The sequence below is a fragment of the Panthera uncia genome, chromosome A2, assembly GCF_023721935.1.
Source record: "Panthera uncia isolate 11264 chromosome A2, Puncia_PCG_1.0, whole genome shotgun sequence".
Classification (NCBI taxonomy): Eukaryota; Metazoa; Chordata; class Mammalia; order Carnivora; family Felidae; genus Panthera; species Panthera uncia.
The window spans coordinates 90,140,632-90,167,037 of record NC_064816.1 but is presented as its reverse complement, the minus strand read 5'-3'; the positions used below and the strand labels follow the sequence as shown (position 1 = coordinate 90,167,037).

Sequence of the window (26,406 nt, the reverse complement as noted above, 5' to 3'; positions counted from 1 at the left end):
AACAGCAGTGGGGGACCATTGAAGCATTTTAAACAAGGAAAAAACATCAGCTTGATTCTTTCACAAAGATCACTCCAGTTGCCAAATAAAAAATGGACTAGAGAATGGTATAATAATAGCCATTATATGGTGACAGATGGAGGCTACACTTGTGGTGAGCACAGCATATTATATAGAGTTGTTCAATCACTATGTTGTACACCTGAAAATAATATAACTTTGTGTGTCAACTAAATTTCAATTAAAAAAAAATGGACTGGAGAGAGGTGAGACTGGAAACAAGGAGATTACATTCTAGTGAAGGGGGGATTGATTGTAACAGTGTGGATGAAGATAAGTAGATGAATTTCAGAGAGATTTAAGATATAGAACTGACAGGGCTTAATGCAGGTGGTGAGAAAGATAGAATCAAGACCAACACGCAGGTTTCTGGTTTATATACCCAGTAAAGTTCTTGGGGAGGATGAAGAGTTAAAAAAAAAAAAAAAAAGTTAGTTCTATACTAACTAAAATAACTAAGTTATTTTATAAGTCTGATAACTTAATGGGGCATCCAATCAAAGATATCTATTAGGCAGCTGATCGAAAGCACAACCGAAAGATCTAAGCATCAGAAACAGATTTGGCAGTCATCAGTATATTAACTGTAACCAAATGCTACTTAAACAATGAACAGGAAAGAGCACAAAAAATAGACGAAGAAACAATCTAAAAAGTAGGAATAAAAGTTCAAGCAAAATAAAGTCTGAGAAATATGTAACAAGGATTTGGAACCAAACAAGATTTTATTGGTTGTAACAGTTTGAAGAGTGGGTTAATACAGAAGAACTGGAGAAAGTAGGTTTAGATAATTCTTTGACATCAAAGCTTCAAGAAGTAGAGGTGGAACATATATTTATTCTAATTATCTGTTATTTAATACAGTCCTATATGCCTACATATTAGACCAAATGCAGAACACAGTAAAACAGAAAACCTACTTTTGTAAGAAGTATTATGGTTTCAAAGGCAGTTCTGTATTGAGTTTGGGAAGAAAGCTGAAATCCAGAAATATCGACCTAAAAAAAGATGGAAAGAGACAGTCTCTAACATAAAAACAACATAAAAATAGTTATAAATTTGTTTTGAAATGTTTTACTCTCTCAAGTTAAAAACAATTTCTCAACCTATACACTGTTGGTAATTTAGTAATTCAAAATAAGTAAGAGAAACTGTGGTGTTAGGATAGCTATAATTATTCTGATAAAATTACAATCATTAATGAAATGAGAAAATAGTATAGATAAGGCAATTTGTATGTACTTATACAGATAATCTAATGTATGGCTTTAGCACCACAAATGAAGTAGGAGAGAGATACTATACAACATAGCAGAATGTTGACAATCTTAAGGAATTAAACCTTGAAAAGTAGAGCTAAATTTACATCTGATACAGTAATGTCATTTCCACCCCTACAATATAATTGAATTATTTACTGTATTTGACCCCCATTTAAACACTTAGTGGAATAACATATGATACTACCTTATCTTTACAACTTATTGCCATAAACAATTTCTAGGAAAACAAAACTCATTGATTTTCACATTCATTTGTATATTACATTGGTATGCATATGACTTACAACAAAAAGTAGTTGTCTAGTTCTTTCTATATGCTTGAGGAATTTGTGGCCCATTCCTTTGTTCATATGTGCTCCTTCTATTAAACCAGGAAGATCAGCTACTGATATCTAATACAAAGTTAAATAGTTTGATGAAAAAGAAAACACTTATATCCATAGATTTTCATATTTCAAATATAAATAGTTTCTAATTTGTGATTACCACTGACTCTTTATAAAGCCAAGATACCTTTATAACAAAATAAATGTTCTAAGAATCAAAATACTTTGTTATCAAAAATTAGAGTCCCAGTTTTACTTGTTAATCTAATAATCTAAGAATCCTAGGGATTAGTTTAACATTAATAACATAAATCCTTTTTAGAATTACATTAATTATATTGTTCAATATGAACCTGTCATAGAATTTCAACTTTGTAAATTCTTAAAAGTACAGAAGGATATTAATTCAGCATTTACTTAGTATAGCTCTGTCATTTCAAGTTTTAAATTCTATATGTAATTGATTATTTGGCACCATTGTTCCTTTTTTGTTCATGTTCTACCAGGAGGACTACTGAAGATTCTTGATAAGTAAAGGACATAATGTTCCTATAACTCCTTTTTGAAATGTTAACCATTAATTTACATTTGTGGTTTTCAAAACTCACTGCACATTATAAACACCCAGGGATCTTTGACAAAGTAGAGATGCCCAAGCCCTACCACTAAGGAATTTGGTTTCAAATCTCTGGAGCTCAGGCTTCATTTATCATTGTTCTCCTGAAGCCATCCAGTTAATTCTGATATGCAGTAATTGATGAGAAGCACTGCTCTACACAAACTGCCCATGTGGATAGGATTTCAGAATTTTAAAGGCAATTGTGGCTAAGTGACAAAGTAGTTACCTAGACAAAATACAACAGAGGTCTCATGTCCTAAATTTTTTTTTCATGTCCTAAAATTTTGTTTGGAGGTTCTCCACTGAGAATTTTGTTATTGAGAATTAAGTTTCCCTTAAAATTTACAATGTACTTTTTTCCTCTAAATATTGCTCTCCATATTCATATTATCCTGTATTTGTAACTTTATTATTTAATATTCTGTATAATTGTTGGAAGCATTTCATTTTTTACTGTTATATCACCATTAAAAATGAATATAAATCTTAATGTCTTTTAATTAGGTCAGTGGATTATATAAAACTACACTGATACATCATCACCTTAAGTCCATACTTTACATTAGAGTTCACTTTTGGTGTTGTACACTGTATGGGCTTTGACAAACATATAACATGCATCCACCAGCACAGTATCATACACAATAGTCTCACTGCCCTATAAATCGTCTGTGCTCTTCTATTCATTCTTTCTTTCCCCTTAATTCTTGGTAACCAGTGATTTTTTTGTTATGTCCATAGTTTTGCCTTTTACCAGAATGTCACATAGTTAGAACCATACTGTATGCAGTCTTTTCAGATTGGCTTTTTTCAGTTAGTAATATGCATTTAAGGTTCTTCCATGTCTTTTCATGGCTTGATAGCTCAATTCTTTTTAATGTTAAATAATATTCCATTATTACCACAATTTATTTATCCATTCATCTGCTGAAGCATATCATGACTACTTCCAAGTTTTGGCACTTATGAATATGACTGGTACAAACATCCATGTGCAGGTTTTTGTGTGTATGTTAAGTTTTCAATTCACTTGGGTAAATACTAAGGAGCACAATTACTGATCATACATTATATATTTTAAAAGTTTTGTTACTTCCATTTTTTATTTATTTACTCTAATTATTCAAACTATCTACAGTTCTTCCTTATCAAGGAAAAATAACTTAATAGCTAGACCAGAATCCTCTTCAATTAAAACATTTTTTTTTTTTTAGAAAGAGAAAGTTGGAATAAAATCAATTCCATGAACTTTAGAAAATGCTTTTAGGAAACAAAAATCAATAACCAAATATGGCAGTAAAATATGGAATTGCAATGAGAACAAACAGAGATCAAAGAGATAAAGAAGATAGGATGCTGTAATGATAAACTGGACCTAAAATTTGGAAGGAGAAGGAAGTTATATTCTTATACAATATTTTACTATCATTGCAGTCAATAGAATTGATTTGTTAATGGTTCCATTTACCAAAAACAAAATCCTGGTAATTTTTCTCCCCCTAACACCACAGAAACAATAAAATATTACAAAGTCCAAGTGTCGAAAGCAAGTACTTTCCCTTCTAACCAACTGTGTTACTTTAAAAATACTCACCTGTCTGAAATCATTATACACGATCTTTCCAAGTTCAGGCTGTAATGTTGTAACTGAAAGAAAAAACAATAAATTAAGGCTAGAATAAAGGCTGGTACTCTCAAACTTGTCTTAGCCTTATGTATAAAATAAATAATATTTCTTTTTTGTGAACAATTTAATTCAGATTATGTTCTCATTTGTTGTTATGGAAAATATAATTATAATCTGCATAGCCATAGATCTAATATAATTAGAGGGCTTCGAAGTTCTTTTATTGTACTTTAAAGATGTGGTAAAGGTGTTGGTGGGTAGAGGAGAATTTAGGTTTCTATCACTGGGTCTATGGATGAAACTTATCTAGTCCTTTTCTCATTCAGTTATCCTCAAGCCTCATCAGTTTAGAAACTAGCCTCCTTCCTACAACTCTGAGCTTTTCTTCCTCTTTCCTTCTCAAGAGTCCTTGTATCATAACAATAAATATTGGTTATGTAATTTATAGCAATTAGTCCAAAATTAATTCTACTCCCTCAGAGTCTAATTTTAGAATGGCTTTTATTTTCCAGGTTAATGTATGTTTTGTATCTTTTTGTTTAATTATGGCAAAGATTCTATCACATTCATTCATTAGTCTAAACCTTCATTATATTTCATCTAACTACTGCAATAGCATATTTTTCCCAGACCAATTTTCTGACCCATGCCATTCCATTCTCTATATATTATATTCAGAGAGATGTTTTTGAAAAGCAAATCTAATCATTTTATCCTTTGATTAAAAGGCTATAGATGTAAAGATCAAATACAGCCTACTCCGTCTATGTGATATGGTCTCTACCTACATCTCCAGCCTTATCCTGATTCCTTCTTTCCCTTACTACATGCTCTCTAGACACACAAATCTCCCTGCTACTACAGAGCTTTTCTGTACATGCTATTTCCTCTAGCTGAAACACCTTTCACATCCACTGTGTGTCACTGATTCACTCATGTATTCTTTACACCTCAGCCCTAGCATCACACTTTCCCAAAGGAGTTTTAAGCAGCCACCTACACTCTTTCATAGAATATTATATTCCCTCATAGTCATGTGTGATATATGTGCCTTCCCCTACTAGTCTGTAAGCTCAGTAAGTCAGAACGGTATCTGTTTCTGCTTACCAATCTTTGTAACTCCAGTACCTACTGTAGTTCACAGAAATAAATACTTGCTAAATGAAAGTACAGTGCTTAATAAAGGGTAGATGCTCATAAAATCATAATTAAATTAAATAAATGATTATGCAACAGAGAAATAAATGCAACAAAGCAAGTGCCTAACAAGTGCTAGGAACTTTGCTGAGGGCTACAGAGGTTTCAAGGATTAATGGGAAATGCATGTATTGTATCAGCCAAGAGTTTTCAAACTAAAGCGACGTCAGAGTTGTCATTTTATTCATACTCAAAGGAAGTGCAGTCTTTAAAAGTTAACCTACACACATTAAAATATACAACAAATTATACTTACATGCATAATCTGCGATTGCAGGTTTTGCATGAGAAACCTGACTTAGCAAAGAGGATTTTCCTGCATTTGGGAATCTGAAATGGAAAAATAAAATAATGTATTAAAACAAGTATTATTAATACTTGCTTATCTCTGAATTTTTAACACCTCAGGAAGTAGATTTCTTGGATATTTTCTGAGAATAAAAGTAGAATATAAATTAAAAATAATCTTGAAAAACTTGAGCAACAAAATATACATATGAAAAAAGTAAAAACAAATTCATGCTGGACACTAGAGATGTTTTAGTATCTCTGAGAGTAAATAATTCAATTATCTTTAAAAAACCTGCAAATCATAGGAAAACAAAAAGAAACTAATAAAAATATCTGTAATCCACTAATTGTAGCCAAATAATGACAAAATATTGCTTATACTGCTTTGTAGATTTTTTAAACATTTTATATGAACATTTCCAAATACATACAAAAGTGGAGAGAAGTAATGTATCCCATTTAGCCATCACCTAGCTTCAACAAATAACACATTCCCAAAACTTTTTTAAAGTTGGCTTGTTTGAACAGGGACCCACACAAGGTCGGTGCATTACAACTGGTTGATATATCTGTTAAATTTCTTATGGTAAAGGTCCTCCATCTTGTTTCCCCTCTGCAATTTTATTTTTAAGGAAACTGGGTCATTTGTCCTATAGCAGCATTTCTTTCCCATAGTCTGGATTTTTTTTGTTGTTGTTGGCACCCCCATGATGTCCTTTAGCATGCTCCTTGTGCCCCAGATTTTCTATAAATTGTTAGTTTGATATAAAGCCTTGTTCAGGTTTAGTTTTGATTTTTTTTTCGTGAGACTACTTTCATAGTTAGTTGGCCTGCTTTTTAAACTGAATAATACATGATGAACACCTTTCAAGGCCCACTGTAATTTCCTATTGTTAAGCATTTAGGTTATCTCCAATTTTTTATTAGGAATAACACACAAAAAAATATGTATAGCTAGAAAGACATATATCAACAGTACAGTCACCTGCATGTGCTAGAATTAATAAACAACTATTTTTGGCAAATTTTCTTTCAGCATTTACTTATCTATTCATTATCTAGCTTTTTTCTTAAAACTTTAAATACTACAGTTATTTTTGTTGAACTTTTACACACAGTTTAACCTCCTTCTTGAGATACATTTCTTGATGAGAAAATGCTGAATTAAAATAGCTGTTTATTGTAGGGGCACCTGGGTGCTCAGTCAGTTAACTGTCCAACTCTTGATCTTGGCTCAGGTCATGATCTCATGGTTGGTGAGATCACACCTCGCATTGGGCTCTGTGTTAACAGTAAAGAGCCTGCTTGGGATTCTCTCTCTCCCTTGCTCTCTGCCCCTTCCCTGCTCATGTGTACTCTAAGTAAATGAATAAACTTTACAAAATAAATAAATAAAATAAAATAAAAAATAGATGTTTGTTTTAAAGGCTTTTATTTTATTGCTAAATTTACCTTAAGAAAGGCCCACCATATAAGGAAGAAAGTACTAGGAACAGGCATCACTTAAGAGAGGATTCCTCAGTTCCATTCAGATATTTTCATTATATTTATCCAAAAAATATTTATTAAGCATTAACTTATATCAAGCAATATACTAGGCATCAAAAATAAAGCAATCAAGGAGATAAATGTGATCCCTGCTTTTATGCTTTTCACTGAAATTGGAAAAAGTTCTTCTTTCAAAACCTGCCAAACTTGCACTTGGAATAATGGTGTAATACTTTGGAAATATTAATATGAAATCCTACATAAATTCTATAAAAAATTATTCTATAAGAATTCAATAAAAATTCTACCTCTTAGTAGAACTCTTTTAACTTTAAAAATAAATCTAATTAAAATATCTTATTAAATAGATCTTCCTACAATGAATTTAGAATAAAATGTGAGATTTTTTAATGACTCATTTTCCTGTGGAAATACAGTCATCTTTTATCTTATTATACTCACTCAGACTCTTATAAATTTTTTAAAAAGTTTATTTATTTATTTAAAATAATCTCTACACCCAACGTGGGGCTCAAATGCATGACCCTAAGATCAAGAGTTGCATGCTCTTCCAAATGAGCCAGCCAGGTGCCCCTCGTGTAACTTTTTGAAAAGCAAATTGAAAAAAAAAAAAGGAAAGCAAATTGCAATCATTTTTATCCATGATTATCACTAACTGAACTTATTTCTTTCCATTATCTTCATATTTTCATAATAGTATTAAACATAGAAAAATGCCAGCAACTATTTCCAAAGAGATCAAAATAAGAGAAGAGAAAGAACGCTAATGATTGAAGAACTGATACTTGAGAGTTCCTGGGAAGTACTTAACAAAACCTTTAGAAGCTGAAATCTAACCTATGCAAAGATCAGATTTGACAACAGCCATACAAGTATGTTAGTTATGACACCTTTCTTCTAAGGTTCAGTTCATTCCTGAAACCAGCAAACAGGTATCTGTTTATGCTGGTATTCACAGCAATAACTTTTTAATAATAGGTGCCTAATTTAAAAGTACTAAAATACATTTGTTAAGTATTGTATGTAAGAAACATGATGCTTTAAAAAAAAAAAAAGATGATTGCCTGGGTGGCTTAGTTAAGCATCCGACTTTGGCTCAGGTCATGATCTCACAGTTTGTGACTTCGAGCCCCATATGGAGTTCTGTGCTGACAGCTCAGAACCTGGAATCTGCTTCAGAGTCTGTGTCTCCCTCTCTCTCTTTGCCCCTCTCCTGCTCTCTCTCGCTCTCGCTCTCTCTCAAAACACTAAAAAAAAATTTAAAAAAAGAAACTTGATGCTTTGTATTGACTAATACATCTCTGAAAAGCTTAATATTTCACTATATGTACTCCCAATAAGTTGACAATATAATGATGATAATGATAGCAACTACCAATTGTTCATTCAGCATTCATAAATCTAAGGCATATATTATGTCGCAAATGTGTTATCTTACTCACCAGCAATATTTTACCAACATCTAAATCCACTATTAAAAATGAGAAAGGCTTAGAGATGTTCTACAATCTATCCGACACCATCCAGGTGGCCTCCAAAGAATATGAGATTCTAACCCAAACAGTCTCTCACTTGAGTCTCCCATCCTCATTCCAACTTTACTACTCAGCCTTGTGAGGCTATTCTTAGTTTGTAGAGGTGTCTCTATGGAACTTGAAACACATTTTTGTGTCAAATGAGACTGTAAATGGCTATATTCTCAGTCCACAAAACCCTACTAAACCCACAACATTGTGAAATATATACAGTAATATAAAACCTATGGCTCATAACTAAGGTTTATGGAAAAGACTAAATGTGAACACCAGGATCACATCTTTCCCTGTTACAATGTGAACAGGAATGGGGCCTTTATGAACTTTCAGCCATTGCTGTTAAGACCTAGTAGCTAGACAGGCATGGCAAGGGGTAAGGGATTCAGACTGAGGAGTCTGGTAAAGAAGCAGTGAAATCGCTGGAGTGGAAAATAAAAAGAGCTTAGAAAGAAGCTATGCAAGGTGAGGAATGGAATTGGCAGTTTCAAGTAAAGCCAGCAATAAGGCAGTCTTCCCTACCATTTTCTTAGGTATTCTATCTGTCTACTGTGTAATGCTAAAGTGGGGCCAGGGAGAAAGGGACAGGAGAAATGTAATGTTAAAATTTTCCCTTCATTTTTTTCCTTTCTATCTTGCTATCCATCCCCCTCTGGTCAGGTGTCAGCACTGCAAACCCTACAGCTAAACAGCACTGCTTGATGAAAGAATGGAAGCTGGTGAAGGAGGACAACATTGTGGGGGCTGCAGTACTGAGAATGGACAGATCCTAAGTAGAACAAGAAGGACAGGGAAACAGTCATAGCAAGATCCAACTTGGTGCACAATAGGATCTAAATCTGATGGTTGAGATGGTCTGGATTGGCCTTTAGCCACCTGATTAATAAAATATCAGTACCTCTATTAAGATTTGTAAGAGTATCTCAATCATTTTATTCTTTTCTTTTTACTTTCTCCTATACATTTCTTAAAATGTGGTTTGGATTTGTAATTTTATTCCTTAATATCTGGTAACATTTTTTACCTTCTTATACTATTGCATTTGATTTTTTTCTGTGTTGATTCATCCTCTAAGATTCCCACTAGCCTACTTAATTGCTATGATCTTCCTTTCTTTTTAAAAATAAATATTAACTATGAAACTCTATTTTTGCAATATAAAAGTGACTATATTTAGCAGCATTTCTCAAGTATACATACAATGCACAAAGTCCATAAATATATTCCATAAGTAACACTGGTCCCAAATTACCATTTATATTTAATTCCTACTCATGAACTCTCGCTCTCAAATTATAAAAATAAAAATATAAATGATACTTACCCTACTAGGCCTATATCAGCTATAAGTTTTAGATCAAGGTGAATGACTCGTTTCTGGCCTTTCAATGGTAAGAAATTTGTAAGTAATTTACCACCAAGACCTCCTTCAGCTACCAAAATTCTGTCCTTCTCTTTATTGAGTTCTCCTTAAAAACACAGAGAAAGATACTTAGAGAAAAGATTACTAAGTGGAGCTAATCAGTAATGACATTTTTTTGTTTATAAACAGATGCCAGAAAATTCCAGTTTATAAATCTACAGGACTAAACCACTGGGTTAAGATTCTATTAAAAGTTTGATCCCAGAAAACATTTTGTAAGCAGTTGATTAGAGACTAGTTATATATTTTAAAACTGAGTAAATACTCTTCTATATTTATAATAATTTTAAATTTAGCAGTTAATTTTGATAATGTTTATATTAAGTTTTAAAAATCTTTTATAAATTAGCAGTTGAAATAGTTTTGTTTTGTTTTTTTTAAATGTTTATTTATTTTTGAAAGAGCACAAACAGGGGAGGAGGAGAGAGAGGGGGACAAAGGATCCGAAGCAGGCTTGGGGCTGACACCAGCAAACTCAATGTGGGGCTTGAATTCATGAACTGGAAGATCATGACCTTAGCCAAAGTTGGACACTCAACTGACAGACTCTTGATTTTGGCGGCTCAGGTCATGATCACATAGTTGTGATACTGAGCCTCACTCAACGCTGAGTATGCAGCCTGAGTGGGATTCTCTCTCTCCCTCTCCCTAGCTCATGGGCTATAAATAAATAAATAAATAAATAAATAAATAAGCAAGTAAGCTGAAAAAAAATTCTGAAATTCAAGAGAAGCTATGCCCCACAGCTCCCAAACAATTTTAGAAAATATGCATTTTTCTCAACCTTAGAATCTATAATACACTTACCTATAATTTTACCATTTTCATCAGTTACTGAAATACCCACAGGTACAGGAATTTCATAGTCTTTTCCTCTGGAGCCTTTCAGTGCATTAACACTACAAAAAAATAAAGCTAAATCAAAACAGAGAAAACCCACTATATCAAATGGTCTATGCCCAACCAAATATAATGGTTTACAAAGACTAGCAACAAAGTTTTCTTGTTAATGCAGATGTTAAGTGGCCAAATACCTGTGGAAGAGAAAACTGTCCCTAATTGTTTACTTGCATTTTAGACTATCACATAAATTTAACAAAAATAAAATAATAAAAACAAATAATACATAATACATAATGATTTAAGTTACCAAGCTAATCACCAAAAGTCATTTTAACCCATAATGAACTAAAATACTGTATATCTGAAGAGATCATTGCTACAACACAAATAAGCTAGAAATAAAAGGAAAACCCATTGAATAAGAAAGCTTTTAACTCTGATCTCAAATAAAGAGTACACTAATTATAGGAGGCTCATCTGACTAGTCTCATACTGTTCATGAAAAAATTAATTGGTATAAACTTTTAACTAGCAATTCTATTTCTGGAAATTTATCCTAAAAAAAAAAATGAACCATATAAAATACTATATACACAAGGATATATATTACATTGTGACTATAACAGTAAAAATATCTATAATTACCTCAATAAGTGAATGACAAATGTTATGTTATTTCCAGTACTATATTAGTATGCAGCTATTTTGAACAATTGTCCGGTGCGGAAAAAAAACGTTAAGTGAAAAGAAAAGGTCGGAAAATACTGTGCTTTCACTTTTGTACCCCAAAATTTCAAATACATCCATATAATTACAAGCTGTCACAAGTCAATTTGCATAAATGTACATAAAAGTCTTAGAAAAGTCAAGAAATGATTAATAGTGGTTACCTATGGGTGGAAGAATTATAGGTGACTGACTTCTTTTTTCACATCTTTTTACTTTATCTGATATTTTTACAATGAGCTTGAATTATACAGAGACAAAATGAACAAAAATATACAAAGAGATTAGACTATACAGTTACATAATAACTATACTAAGGCTATTACATAATCATCTACTACTTTTTCAGCCAATAATATGTCCCAGGCACTATTAACAGCTTTATTTTTTTAATGTTTATTTGGAGAGAGAGCGTGAGCAAAAGCACATACAAACGAGCACAAACTGAGGAAGGGCAGAGAGAGTCCCAGGAGATATTGTAATGGAATCACGAGTAACTTGTATCACCTGCAGGAAATTACTTTCCATCTGGCACCAATGAATAAATTCCACCTACACCCCTCCCCCCACTTTGCTTACACACACGTTAATGATTACTATCTGATTTGTTTTCTTCACGTTCACCACATGTGTAAGATCTTGTTTTCTCCACGTTCATGTGTGTAAGCTCTTGTTTTCCTCATGTTCACCGGGTGAGTAATATCTTATGAGCTCAATAAAAACAGAGATAAAACTCCTGTTCCAGGCCCTTGTCTTCTCCTGGACATTAACTTCTCTCATATTCAATTCTGCATCCGTTCGCTTACTGGACAAGAGAGAACTCCAGACTCATAGTCTGCAGCACAGAAATTTTAACATTTGTTCTTCCAATCTATGAGTACGGAATGTTTTTCCATTTCTTTGTGTCATCTTCAATTTCTTTCATCAGTGTTCTATAGTTCTCAGAATATAGATATTTTACCTCTTTAGCTAAATTTATTACTAGATATCTTATGGGTTTTGGTGCAATTTTAAGTGGGATTGGTTCCTTGATTTCTTTTCCTGCTGCTTAATTACTAATGTATACAAATGCAACAGATTTCTGTAGGTTGATTTTGTTTCCTACAACTTTCTGAATTCGTGTATCCATTCTAGAAATTTTTTGGTGGTCTTTTTGGTTTTATATGTACAGTATCATGTCATCTGCAAACAGTGAAAGGTTGACTTCTTCCTTGCCTATCTGAATGCCTTTTCTTTTTGTTTTCTGATTGCTGTGGCTAGGACTTCCAGTGCTATGTTAAATAAGTGGAAGTGGACATTCCTGTCTTTTGCCTGATTGTAGAGGAAAATCTCTCAGTTGTTCCCCACTGAGGATAATAGCTGTGAGTTTTTTGTATATGGCCTTTATTATGTTGAGGTATGTTCCCTCTAACTCTACTTTGTTGAGAGTTTTTACTATGAATGGATGTTGTACTTTGTCAAATACTTTTACTGCATCTATTGAAAGGATAATATGCTTATCTTTTTTTATTGTTATTATTGTGGTCCATCACATTTGAGTGATTTGTGAATATTGAACCACCTGTGCAGCCCAGGAATAAATCCCACTTGTGATGAATGATTCTTTTAATAGAATGTTGGACTGGATTTGCTAGTATTTTCTTGAGAATTTTTGCATCCATGTTCATCAGGGATATTGGCCTATAGCTCTCTTTTTTAGTGGGGTCTTTGATTTTGTTATTCAGGTTACGCTGGCCCATAGAATGAATTTGGAAGTTTCCCTTCCATTACTATTTTTTGGAATAGTTTGAGAAGAATACGTATTAACTCTTCTTTAAGGGTTTGGCAGGATTCACTTGTGAAGCCATCTGGCCCTGGACTTTAGTTTGTTGGGAGATTTTTTATTGCTGATTCAATTTCTTTGCTGGTTATGGGTCTGTTTTCTACTTCTTCCTATTTCAGTTTTGGTAGGAATGTTTCTAGGAATTTATTTATTTCATCCAGGTTGCCCAACTTGTTAGTATATAGTTTTTCATAATATTTTAAAAGATTCCATGCTCCTGGATAGGAAGAACAAATATTGCCAAAATGTCAATACTACCCAAAGCAATCAATGCAATCAATTCAATGCAATCCCTATCAAAATAACACCAGCATTCTTCACAGAGCGAGAACAAACAATCCTAAAATTTGTATGGAACCAGAAAAAACCCCGAATAGCCAAAGCAATTTTGAAAAAGAAAACCAAAGCAAGAGGCATCACAATCCTGGACTTTAAGCTATACTACAAAGCTGTAATCATCAAGACAGTACGGTACTGGCCCAAGAACAGACACTCATATCAATGGAACAGAATAGAGAAGCCAGAAATGGCCCCACAAACGTATGGCCAACTAATCTTTGACAAAGCAGGAAAAGATATCCAATGGAATAAAGGCAGTCTCTTCAGCAAGTGGTGCTAGGAAAACTGGACAATAACATGCAGAAGAATGAACCTGGACCACTTTCTTACATCATACACAAAAATAAACTCAAAATGGAGGAAAGATTTCAATGTAAGACAGGAAGCCATCAAAATCCTCGAGGAGAGGGGCGCCTGGGTGGCTCAGTCGGTTAAGCGTCCAACTTCAGCTCAGGTCACGATCTCGCGGTCCGCGAGTTCGAGCCCCGCGTCGGGCTCTGGGCTGATGGCTCAGAGCCTGGAGCTTGCTTCCGATTCTGTGTTTCCCTCTCTCTCTGTCCCTCCCCCGTTCATGCTGCGTCTCTGTTTCAAAAATAAATAAATGTTAAAAAAAAAAAAATTAAAAAAAAAAATCCTCAAGGAGAAAGCAGGCAAAAACCTCTTTGACCTTGGCTGCAGCGACTTCTTAACATGCCTCCGGAGGCAAGGGAAACAAAAGCAAAAATGAACTACTGGGACCCCATCAAAACAAAAAGCTTCTGCACAGCGCAGGAAATAATCAGCAAAACTAATAGGCAACAGATGGAATGGGAGAAGATATTTGCAAATGACATATCAGATAAAGGGTTAGTATCCAAAATCTATAAAGAACTTAACACCCCAAAACCAAATAATCCAGTGAAGAGATGGGCAAAAGACATGAATAGACAGTTCTCCAAAGACATCCAGATGGCTGACACATGAAAAAATGCTCAACATCACTCATCATCAGAGAAATACAAATCAAAACCATAATGAGATACCACCTGTCAGAATGGCTAACACTAACAACTCAGGCAATGATAGATGTTGGCGAGGATGCAAAGAAAGAGGATCTCTTTTGCATCGTTGGTGGGAATGCAAGCTGGTGCAGCCACTCTGGAAAACAGTATGGAGGTTCCTCAAAAAATTAAAAATAGAACTACCCTATGACCCAACAATTGCACTACTAGGTATTTATCCAAGTAGCTGTCAATTTTCAATTGCAACTCAATAAGAAATAATATAGATACTCACACACAAATTCACAGTCATGTGTGTGTGTGTGTGTGTGTGTGTGTGTGTGTGACTTTAAAGTTTTGTGAAACTGTATTTAATAGGTGATACATGATACTGTTTCCTATTCTTTTTATTTGAAATCTAATGAATTGATTTTAAAATCCTAATGCAATGTTTTTCAAACATTCACAGAATGTGTGACATCCATACAGTCACAACCAGCATTTAAAACAAGATATGTGATCACTTCAACAATATGAATGTAGAACAATGCCACAGAACTGTACATTCAAAAATGGTTAAGGGGCGCTTGGATGGCTCAGTTAAGCATCCAACTTTGGCTCAAGTCATGATCTCATGGTCCGTGAGTTCGAGCCCTGCATCGGGCTCTGTGCTGACAGCTCAGAGCCTGGAGCCTGCTTTGGATTCTGTGTCTCCCCCTTTCTCTGCTCACCCTCACTCACTCTGTCTTCTCTCTCTCTCAAAACATAAACATTGAAAAAAAATTTTTTTAATGGTTAAAACAAATTTCATGTTATAATGTATATTTTCCCACAAGAAAACAACAATGTACAATATGCCACAGAATAGAACAGAAAATAGACATAACATACATGGTCAGGTAAAGTCTAAAATGTTTCTCACTATGGATGGCAGTAAAACTCATTTGAAAGTAGTACAATACAGAACCGAGAGACACAGTCTGAAAACACTGACTTAGAGCACTTAAAAGGAAGTCTAATAATCGAGATCTTCTTCCCAGGACTAACTTTTTCACCTCCCCAAAATTAAAGCACATGAACAATTTTTAAAGGAAAAGAAGGGAGTTAAGATTTATATTCAATAGGGAACAAATCTCTTCAGATGGAATTGAGTTTTGTCTGAAAAACAGAAAATGAGGAGGTGAAGGTAGGTGGGTGGGGGGAAAATTGGCAACAAAATACTGATAAAACTTAGTTGTTTGGGGTAAGGACATAGACTGGTTGGAAAGTACTATATTCTTGAGGTAAAACGGGGGATAAATGAAGCAATGTGTAGATATTAGTGCATAAAAAAAATTCTCTGTAGTAAATATTAAACTCCAAAAAATATTTCAAAAAGTTAAAATACCAATCTATTCTCAAATCAATCATTCATGATTTTAACTGATTTATACAAAGTTTTTGAACTGAAATTTACAAAGCGATACCTTAAAATCAGAGCATGATACACGATACCCCATTGTAGGAGTTCATCTTTGAGTCTACTACATGTAAGGCATTAGTTTATTCTTGATTCTCAAAAAGTGTGTTATCCCTGTTAGCACTGCAAAATGAAAACAAATGAGAGCTCAATTTCATCAATTCAAGAGTCTCATCTTTTGGTTCTATAACCAGAAACCAAATGTCAGATAAGGTAACTTGAAAATCGCTTGTAGATTTCTGAGTTGACAAAAACAACACTGAACAATTGATTACAAAAACACTGAACACTGTGTAACATAGTGGGCCATAAAAATGCATCTCCTAGACCTGACTGCAGGGAACATAACTGACCTATGGTCCAGCTGCTGTGCTCTGAAATCTTAAAGAGATGATGCTTCTTGCAGTCTACTTCCAGCCAATGACTGGGTACAGCAGGGTTACTAAGGCAACCCCTTTGTAGGAAACTAAGATTCCTCTGATGGGCAACTTTTGATTAAGGAATCACCATCAGCTGTGCCTAAACTTTCTTAGAACTACAGAGCAGACTAAAACTTTGCCCTTCCTACTCTCCTCCATAAGGCATTAGACCTGCAAAGTGGTCAGACAGCTTTCCCAACTACCCCTCAGATCCCTCCCCAATTTGCCTTTACAGGTGTTTAAGTGTTTTCCCCAAAAAATCTCTCATTCATCTCATCCTACCTTGGTACCTACTTCTTGTAGGACCCAAATTTAGACACATGAAGACATAATTCACAGAGCTATAAAATAAATTCTGGCATTCAGTAAGTTTATTCAACTTCGTGACTTAATTTACCTGAACTCTACAAGATAAACAAGACTGTCACCTCCTCCTTAGCTTCTATGACACTAAATCTCTCCTGACTATTTTAGATCACATCTGCTTTTTTCCCTTAAATGTTGGTGAATAATAGAATTTGATCCTCAATCCTTTCCTCTTCTGTAATACACTTACCCTGGTCCATGCCTATGATCAACAAATTTATCGCTAGACCTGACCATATTCCTGAATGACAGACCTATATTTTAAGTGCTTGCTTATATCTTTATAGACCCTTCAAACCCCCTTCCTCTACATCTCAGTTGCCACTTTCTACCATAATCCTTCTCAAAGAATGGTACTACTATCTATCTACCTACTACTCAAGTCAAAACCAGGAAGTTATCCTTGATTTATTATTCTCCTTCAGTACTCTCATCAATCACGAAGTCTAACTTATTTCACTTTTTTAACCTAGCTCTAATCCATCCATCTGTCAATCCAATCCATCATTCAGCTAATGTTAACTGAATATCTACTATGTACCAATCACTGTACTATACATCTGGGGAGAAATGATGATCTAAACTCTTCTCTGCTCTCATGGACCTCAACAGTAGACTGGTAAGAGAGCAGACAGTAATCATTATGTGAAAAATGGAAAATTATAACTGTGACAAGTTTTATGAATTAGAACTTACACATGTGAGTAGGTATGGGAATTATGACTTAATCAGAGAAATCAGGAAAGACTTGAGCTTAAATCTAAAGGATTCATAGGAAGCAACCAGATGAAGGTGAGGAAAAAGTATTACAGGAGAGATAACACAAACAAAGGACCAGTGATAGAAGACAAATACCACTATAAGATACTAAAAGAAAGCCAACATGGCTGGAATGCAGAAAACATAGAATGTAGAAGGGAATGTAGAGGGCCTGTACCTAGAAAGATAGGTACAGGCCAGACCTTGAGAACTTTGTCACTTACAAAATATTGCGATATTCTGTAAATTGGCCTCAGTCAACATGTCCAATCCATTCTTTAACCAATTATCCCTAGAGTGATCTTCCTAAACACTAATGTATTGTCACTTGCCTATTTAAAATCCTTCAATGGCTTCCCGTCACTCTAAGATAATATTCAAACTGTAACACAGTATATCAGATCCTTCATAATCTGGACTACAATGTCTTTATTTTAAAACAAGCTGCCCCACTTGTACCACAGTTATGCTAGAAATATTTATTATGTCACCAAACAGCTTGTTCCCTCCTAACCACTGCCTTTATAAATGTTGTACACTTGCCAACACACCTTTTCCTGCCTTGATTGTCTGGCAACATCCTATTCCCCTTTCAAGACTTGGTTCAAGCACCACTTCCAAAATCTAGGTAACCGAGTAAGATTTTTCTTCAATTTCTTTATAATAGAAGAAAAAGTTTTTTTCCCCATATTTTGAGAGCAACATATATTCCGTAAAAAAAATTACAAAAATTTGCAAAAAAAAAAAAAATAAAGGGAATATTTTGATGTCACAGAGAAAAGACCAAAACAAGCCAAAGGAAAATACACAAGAGACAGATCAGTGAAACAGGCTCTAAACCTTAAGATCCTGGTAGAACTACTGGTGACGGTGGAGTGCGTAGCACAGTTGAGATTTGAAGAAGTTTTCCCAAAGACTGTCAATGACAATTTAATTTTAGAAGAAAATGGTGGGGATTCAGATCATTTTCTGTTTCTACAGAGAAGTGCAAAAGAATATAAACAGACATTGCGAGAAGAAAATAAAAATGTTTAAGAGTCTCAAAACATTGCATAGTCTCTACCTTTTATCCTCACTAGAGCTGAGATAATTATTGTAGATCTTTGCTCAGTTATGAATAGAGGATATAATTTATTTCAAATTACCAATTCAATTTTTATCTTCTAACTTTTTTTTTCCCCTGGGAAAAATTTTCAAAAATCAAAGTCATTCAGGCAATACTTACCGACTATTTGCTCCTTCTCCAGCCACAAACCGTTTCTGAGGATATTTGTCTTTAAGTTGTTTTAAAGTCATTTTCTTATGGGCTACAACCCAGACGTCACCACCTTTTCCACCTTCTCCACCTAAACGAGGGTAACCCATTCCACCACTTCCTCCCCTGGTGAAGAGTCTTAGGTTATCAATGAAGTTTCCATACTTTAAAGACAGAGAGAGAGCATTAAGATACCAAACGTGCTTACCAACTTAGAACTCCTTTCTAGTCCTTTGCTGCCACTAAAGCTCCTAAAAAAAATCAATACCACTTTGTGAATTCCAAATCCATAATCTTTTCTTAGTTCATCTCTGGTCTGACCTCCCTTTCCCTTCTGATTAACTCCTCTAATACCTCTTTTTTTCAATGATCAATTATTGTTCCACTTTTTGTCTGAAGGTTTATGACATTGTCCCACTTTTCAATCTAGACTTTTTCCTCTGGGTGACCTCAGACTATACCAGCTAACTATCACCTAGGTGAGATATTCTCTATGCCTAGTCTGTTGAACATTTCCACCAGGAGGTAAGCTTAATAGTCTAAAGCAACTAAGGGCAAAACCCACTACTTAATTTATATTTGAAACCCCTTAAATAATCCACCTTTTCCTAGATATTAGTTGAAAAGATAATAGTCACATCAGATACAACCATGATAATATGAAAACACAAACTTTTCCTTAGGTAAATTCTGTTCCCCCAGTGTTCTTCCAAATAATGGAACCACAGTTTATCTAGTCATTGAGACTACGTAGGGGAATCTCTGACTATACCTGCTTCTTTCTCCAAAGCTCTATTTTCCCTTTCTGGTACAACTTAGTATCTTGACCATCATATTAGCTCCTAAAATGCTCTTGCTGTGTTTAGTCATTCCTTCCTCAACCCATTCTTTGTCTTGCTGCCTCAGCTATTTTTCTGAAAATGGGTCTGATCTCTAATTATGTTTCTCCCGAGTAAAAAACCATTTTTTTTTTTTAGTTTTTGCTCTTTACAGTTTCATTTTTGTTCCTTCAACCCCTCCTATCTCTCCTTCCTCACTCTGCTCTGTACATGACCTACTGTCACATCTCCATGCCACTGTTCATTTTTTTTTCCTTCAAAGTCATTTGTTGTTTTCTGTCATAAACCTACCTACATGTCCTACTTTCTGATATCTTTGTTAATGCTGCTAACTAACACCACTAACTTTGCTGGGATTTCTCAGCAATTAGATCTTATCTCTTATTACACCCTTTGAAAACTTACACTGCATTTACTGTTTACTTGTTTCCCTCACTAAACTTCTTGTAGGTAAAGATCCTATGTATTAACCTCTCAATTATCAAAATTCCTTACAGAGTAATTTCTTAAACTCATGGCCCTTAGTCATTTAGCATAGTTTAAATATCAAAAACATCTGGGAACTTTTTTTTAAACTACACAGTCCACTGACCATTCTGCTATACTCTGGAGGAGGGGATGAAGCTAGGTCTCACCAGGATTATTTAGAAAAAACTCCCTTGGTGATTCTGATGCAGTTTAGATCTCAGATTGCAGTGGATAGGTACATAACAAAGATTCATATATTAGTCTTTGAGTATGCAAATATAGTCATGAAATAGGATGTTGTAAGGAAACAAGGTAGAAGGAATATGGAAAAGAAGAACTTGAGGAATAGACAAAATATTTTTCTCTGAGGGTGAAGAACTTATGCTTTGATTCTTCCAGGCTATGCCAGAAATGCATCACATATAAGTGAATAGATTCCCCTTGCAAACAACATGGAGAGGAAGTGACTGTTCATGGCAACCATGCCCTTCGTGACTTACCCACCCCCCCCCCAAAATGTAGCAGTTTCTTTTTAGTTGAAGAATTAGTTCCCTCATATGCCCAAGTACTACCTTTCACAAGTCTCTTTTCTTTTGACTACCTATTTTTTGAAAAGTAGAGGGTTGGATAAAGTATAATTCAGAGATATTACTCATACCTCTACCTCCAATAAAAAGAAAGTTTCTGTTTTTAAAGTTCCGTTCAACAGTGCCACATTTTTTACTCCTCCAGATTCATCAGACTCAGAGGTTTAGAAAGCAAACTTAGGAGTATCTGACTCTCTTTGTTGTTTAATAATGCCGGTTAAGTTTCAAAAAAACATTACTAGTAAAGCTCTTAAAGAGATTTTTTTTTTTATTTGAAGCAACTAAATTTTTACAGAAATGATTCTACAACAGGCACTGCATACAAAGAGAAATTTCTTGCAAGAAGGAAGCCAATTACATTATTTTCGTTTTCTGATGAAAAGTCTTTAGAAAGCTCTTAAAAACCCTGAACTTGAGGAACTTTTATAAGAAAAGGCTATGTATATTACTACCTAAAAGAAAGAAGACACGCTATTTGAGCCAAAAGAAAAAGTCAGCCTTACACGGTACGTATACTATATTGCATATCTAAAACCTAATTTCCTTAGCTCCCCATTCCACGTGCACACAATTCCCTTGAAGAACCTCCACACCTGGGCCCCCAAACAACAGTTCTAACCGTTCCAGGTAGATATATTCTTCACACTTCTCAAAAGCCAAGTCTGACTCCGAAGGACTGAGAGGAGAAAACTACAGTAGAACAAGCAGTTAAAAGGCCCCCAGAAAGAAAAAGGGGAGGGAGGAAAGGGGAACCAAAGGTGGGGCTACAGGCACCAATCTGTCGAGCTTCAGGCTGAGAGGCACCAGTCACGGACCTTTCTGAACCACACGCTACCGCACCGCACCATGACTGCGACGTTCTAGGGCTGACTCCCTCGAAAGTATACACACGGACTCACCGCGCAGGAGTTTTACGTCACCATTGGCCGCCAACGCGATATTTCCTCCGCACGCGTCGGCGGAGACGGTGCACGCGCTGTATGATGGACTCCCACCGACTGGCACAGGCGCAGGCGCAGGCGCTGAGGGGCTTGCCTTACTGGTAGGTGGGAAAGAGTGACTTCTGTTTAGGCGTAAAGCAACGAAAAACACTGAGAAAATGTCGAGGGGCACTGTGGCAAAGGACAATCGGGTGCACAGTGGATACCTCAGGAATGAATACTTTGCATGGGAAGGGACTGGAGACTGAAAGGCCATGAAGGAATTTTTCCGCTAATTGAGGAAACCAAAGGTACCAGTCTTCACTCGGTGAAGCGGAGTGGAAAAAACAAAACACACGCACACGAGAAGAACCACCAACAGACAATGAAACCAAACGCGTAAAAGACAGAAATTGAGCGGCGAAAGAAGAGGCCGAAAGGCTGTTCGTTCATTGACGAGTTGAGTAATCTCTAGTAAAAGCCCGGAGACAATGCATTTAAAACTTGGGACACAAGTGTCAGGACCTGAGGTCTGTAACAATTTCATTGTGTGTAGTGGGGAAGGGAATTTGTCTTCAACCGTTTGTGAGACAGTAGCTTCTTGGAGGTGTGTAGACAGGGGGCTTTCTCCACCTCATGTCTGAAGCGTGCCGTTGGGAGAATTAGCATACTTTTTCTCTGCCGGGACAGGACCTGCAGAGAGTGGCCAGATCTCAGCCGCTTCACTCACCTCCTCTTCCCATGGCCTTCTGTAATTTAAAAAAAAAAAAAAAAAAAAAAAAAATCTACAGCCAAGTTAGGCGACCCTGCACCACGCTGCTAGTCGTACAGTAATCTTTCTTAACCACTCCGGCTCTTTATTTCTGAAATCCTTTTCATACTTCTACCCCTCATTTATGAAAGTGATTATTTGGAAATACAAAATGTGAAGAAAGAAAAAAGCCCTCTCTGTTGCTCTTTTGCTATTGAACCTTACTCTGCCCCACTAGTCAATAAAGTTGGGATTGTTGTTTCACCTGTGATTAATTAATCAGAACATTAGGTTGTTAGTATGTAGAAACTTAATCTTGATAATTTTTGCTGCCATTTGGATTACTGTCTTCACTGGGTCTTTCTGTTCTGTCAGACCAGTGTGAAGCCCAATCTATTTATTTTCTAAATTTTTTTTTCTTGTTAATGGACACAAGCCAAAATGATTTTCTTTCCCATAATATATACACAGGAAAATGATAACAGCAAATAAAAACAAATGAGAAAATGATATTAAAACATCCTAAAATACAGAGGAACATTCTGTACTATAAGCAAAGGAGAAAGCGTATTTTGTTTGAACAAAACATGGTCAGAGCCTGAGATATTTATTACAGCTCTGGTTATCAGATAGTAAAAGAAACATGAAACTAGAAACTGCCTCCTTAAAAATGTGCAGATAAAATGAACATGAGGTGAAATGATCCAAGGCATTATCCAGACCTGATGCAGAAGTCATTATTGGACAAAAATATTACTACCTCTGCAATTGAGAAGACAAAACACCTTACCCATTGCTGCTAGGAAGATAAAAGTATAGGAAAAACATTAAACTTAGTGGCATTAGAGAATTTGGCATAATAGGCATGATAGTCCCAAATGAGCCATTGGCATAACTCACAATTTGATTTCAAAAAAATCTTTAAGCTAGAGTTATTCTAACAAAAAATTTTAATAAGCATTTCATTTTGAAATAAATTTAAATTTGCAAAAAGTTATAAAATAGCCCAAAGACCTTTCATATTACCATTTACTCAGCTTGCCCTAATGTTAACCATTTGTCAAAACTATGGAATTTATGTTGGTACAATATGATAGACTTTACTTGATCTCTTTACTTTTTCAACTACAACCTTTTTCTGTTCCAGAATATAATCTTGGACACCACATTACATTTAATCTGATAAATATTTTAGTGTAGCTATTATTTTAAGTGTAAAATGAACAAATATGTAATTAACAAATCTAACATTTTATGATTTTGTACTGTTTAATTTTGTCAGCAGACTAAAATGAGAACTAACTTGATTATTTGCTTTATAGTTTATCTAAATTGATCTTTTGCCCTCTCACCTTCTATTAATTAGATTCCTACCTTTTGTCTATCATGCTTTTGGTTCTTTCCAAGAGAAGTCAACATAGCTAAGTTAAAGGGTCTATATGTGAAACTGCAAAGATAGAGTCTGTCATCGATTTTATACCACTCTCTAGGGTATTCACTAATTTCCTGGAAATGCCAGCCTCTTCTCTATACCAAAAACTAATTTCCCAGGATACATAAGGGAACTCCTAATGTGGTGTTTTCTCCTCCAACAGGCCTCTTTATTTCCCTCTTTTTTTCCTCTCATATCCAAACTTAGCAAGCCTACAGCTTATTTCCTGAGGATATTTCCAAGGACAGCCTAGCCATTCTGACAAAATAATTGTGTCAAGATGTTTCTAGGTGAAATTGGCATAAAGTTACTCCTACTAAAGATATGTACTCAATGGCTTCCGGTTACTTCATTGAGGAGAAATAACTCCATTGCTGGAATTTTCAGGTACCATGGCAAGTCGATGGAAGAGGTTTTTGGTGGATGGGCAGGTCTTCCAGATCTACTTAAGGCAGATGCTTCCTGTGATATCAATCACAGACCTAAACCAGGATGGACTTGGAGCTAGATGGGAAAGAAGGAGGCTAGGCATGTAAATAAATAAATCTGTTTCTTATTTTTTTTTAATTAAAAAATTCTTTTTCATGTTTATTTTTGAGAGAGAGAGAGAGAGACAGAGCATGAGCAGGCAAGGGGCAAAGAGAGAGGAAGACACAGAATCCAAAGCAGGCTCCAGACTCTGAGCTGTCAGCACAGATTCTGACATGGAGCTCGAACTCCCAAACCGTGAGATCATGATCTGAGCTGAAATCAGACGCTTAACTGACTGAGCTACCCAGGCGCCTCAAGCCTGTTTCTTTTTATAATAACTACTCAGATTTGCAGGAAATTTCATATATAACACATAATTGAAAATATAGTTCTATATTATACTATAGTACTACAAAAATAAACAATTTTACATTATTCATCTCATTTCTCTCTATTAATAATAGTTACTCAGGAGGTGAATAGCTTATCCCAGAATTTGCTATGAATTAACTTTCTGATACTCCATCATCTACAGTTTTTTTTTTAGCATCTACAGTTTTTATGAATATTATGCTAGCAAGAAGTAATCATTAGATTAGATTTACTAGTACTTACTAATAAAATGTTTTCTCTCTGCATTTCCTTTTCCAGAGTCACCCCAAGGACAAAGTGTTGAAATAATAGTTTGTTTTTAGTATTCTTAACCTTCCCTTTTTGCACTCCTCCCCCCCCCCCTCCACTGCCGACACTATAATTACTTTTTACTACAGGTACTAAGTACCCTTCTGCTATCCTCTCGCAGTACCCGTGAAAACTGGATCTCAGACATGAATATGATACCTGCATTTTACAACCTGACATGATTTTAACCCAATGTGTTAATTCTCTCAGGGCATCTGCTTTTAGTTTTTTATCTCTATTTGTGGAATGAACAAAAGGTCCTAACTTCTACTAAAACAATTTAAAGCTTTACTGTGGGAGATCCTCCAGTGGGGGAATATATGGAAAGAGTAAGGCTTCAGTATAACAGAAGGTGGCAGCTTATATTGCTTCTATAAGATTCATTATAAACTTAATTATTTTATTGATTCTATAGTGAAATTGTTATCAGGCTTCACTAGTTTTCATGTACAGAGGAAATAATTTAACCCAAAGGTCTTTTTCACTGTAATCCTTTATCCATATGATCTCCAGAGGTGTTTTATTCCCTCTTAAACACAATGCATTTGATCATATCACTGTTTTCAAGATCCCCTTATGATCTTAGAATGACTGCTATTGTTCCAGACATCATATCCATGTTCCAGGTGGGAACATTTATAAAATTTCTTTCTTGGAAGTTCCATGCTTATGTCTCATTGCTACCTCTATCTTGAAAAGCCTTTTTTTAAATTTTTTTTTTATTTTTAATAAGGTGGTTACTTTGTCATCTCCAGCTGTTTAGATGTATATGTCTTATTCTTTTTAGTATTTCCTAACAGGGTCCATTTGGCCCAGGCCTCAGACTCAATATATGCACCCTGCATTTGTTAATTTATTCTTAAGAAATATGGTGGCTATATTGCTAACTCCTATGACATATGAATCACCTGAAGTGGGGCACAGAGTTATTCTTGTTATCCTCATAACATAAATTATTTTAGTTTCATGCCATTAAAAATATTGTTACTCTGAGAACAATTATTAATTGGGGTCTGAAACTCAGTGATTAAATCAAGTTCTCCTAGGTAATAAGGGCAAATATATTGAACAAATGAGAGCCATATACCAGTTAAGGTTCATCTTTCTAGATTAAAATGTAGTATTGTCAAACTGAGGGCCTCTGGCCATGTAATTATTGCCCTGAAACAAAACCCATGTGAAGAAAAATAGATTTATTGCCTTTCTTCCTAGGGATTTATAGTTTGTTCCTTCTTTCATTCACATAACAATTACTGAATTCCAAATTTATCCCACATACTCATCTGTGGGCTGGAACACTGCCATGGTTACTGGAATAACTGAGCAAGAATAAGCAGAGTAGTTGTATTAATGAAAGCAAGAAGTAAATACTAATATTTCTGATACCTGAATTCATAGTGAATGGAGAAACTTACTCCTATT

General features: G+C 35.0%; 2 protein-coding genes across 3 annotated transcripts in view; one reads left to right on the top strand and one right to left on the bottom strand.

Moving 5' to 3' along the window:
• Nucleotides 1–21,644, bottom strand: part of GTPBP10 (GTP binding protein 10) — a 30,059-nt gene extending 8,415 nt beyond the window's left edge. Inside the window, exons 1-8 of one of the 2 annotated variants that reach the window (XM_049641416.1) lie at nt 21,545–21,644; nt 18,806–18,999; nt 10,675–10,766; nt 9,769–9,913; nt 5,369–5,442; nt 3,883–3,935; nt 1,628–1,735; nt 981–1,058 (exon numbers count right to left, since the gene is read on the bottom strand). In XM_049641416.1, coding sequence (XP_049497373.1) covers nt 981–1,058; nt 1,628–1,735; nt 3,883–3,935; nt 5,369–5,442; nt 9,769–9,913; nt 10,675–10,766; nt 18,806–18,999; nt 21,545–21,577 — 777 coding nt within the window. In that variant the 5' untranslated portion in view covers nt 21,578–21,644. Of the gene's footprint in view, nt 1–980; nt 1,059–1,627; nt 1,736–3,882; nt 3,936–5,368; nt 5,443–9,768; nt 9,914–10,674; nt 10,767–18,805; nt 19,087–21,544 lie in introns of both variants that reach the window. The other variant, XM_049641417.1, reaches the window with a different exon arrangement.
• A 55-nt stretch (nt 21,645–21,699) lies between these two features.
• The window catches only part of FAM237B (family with sequence similarity 237 member B), a 28,884-nt gene continuing 24,177 nt past the window's right edge, over nt 21,700–26,406 (top strand). The window contains exon 1 of the mRNA XM_049641418.1: nt 21,700–22,179. The gene's annotated coding sequence lies outside the window, so the exon portion shown is untranslated. The remainder of the gene's footprint in view (nt 22,180–26,406) is intronic.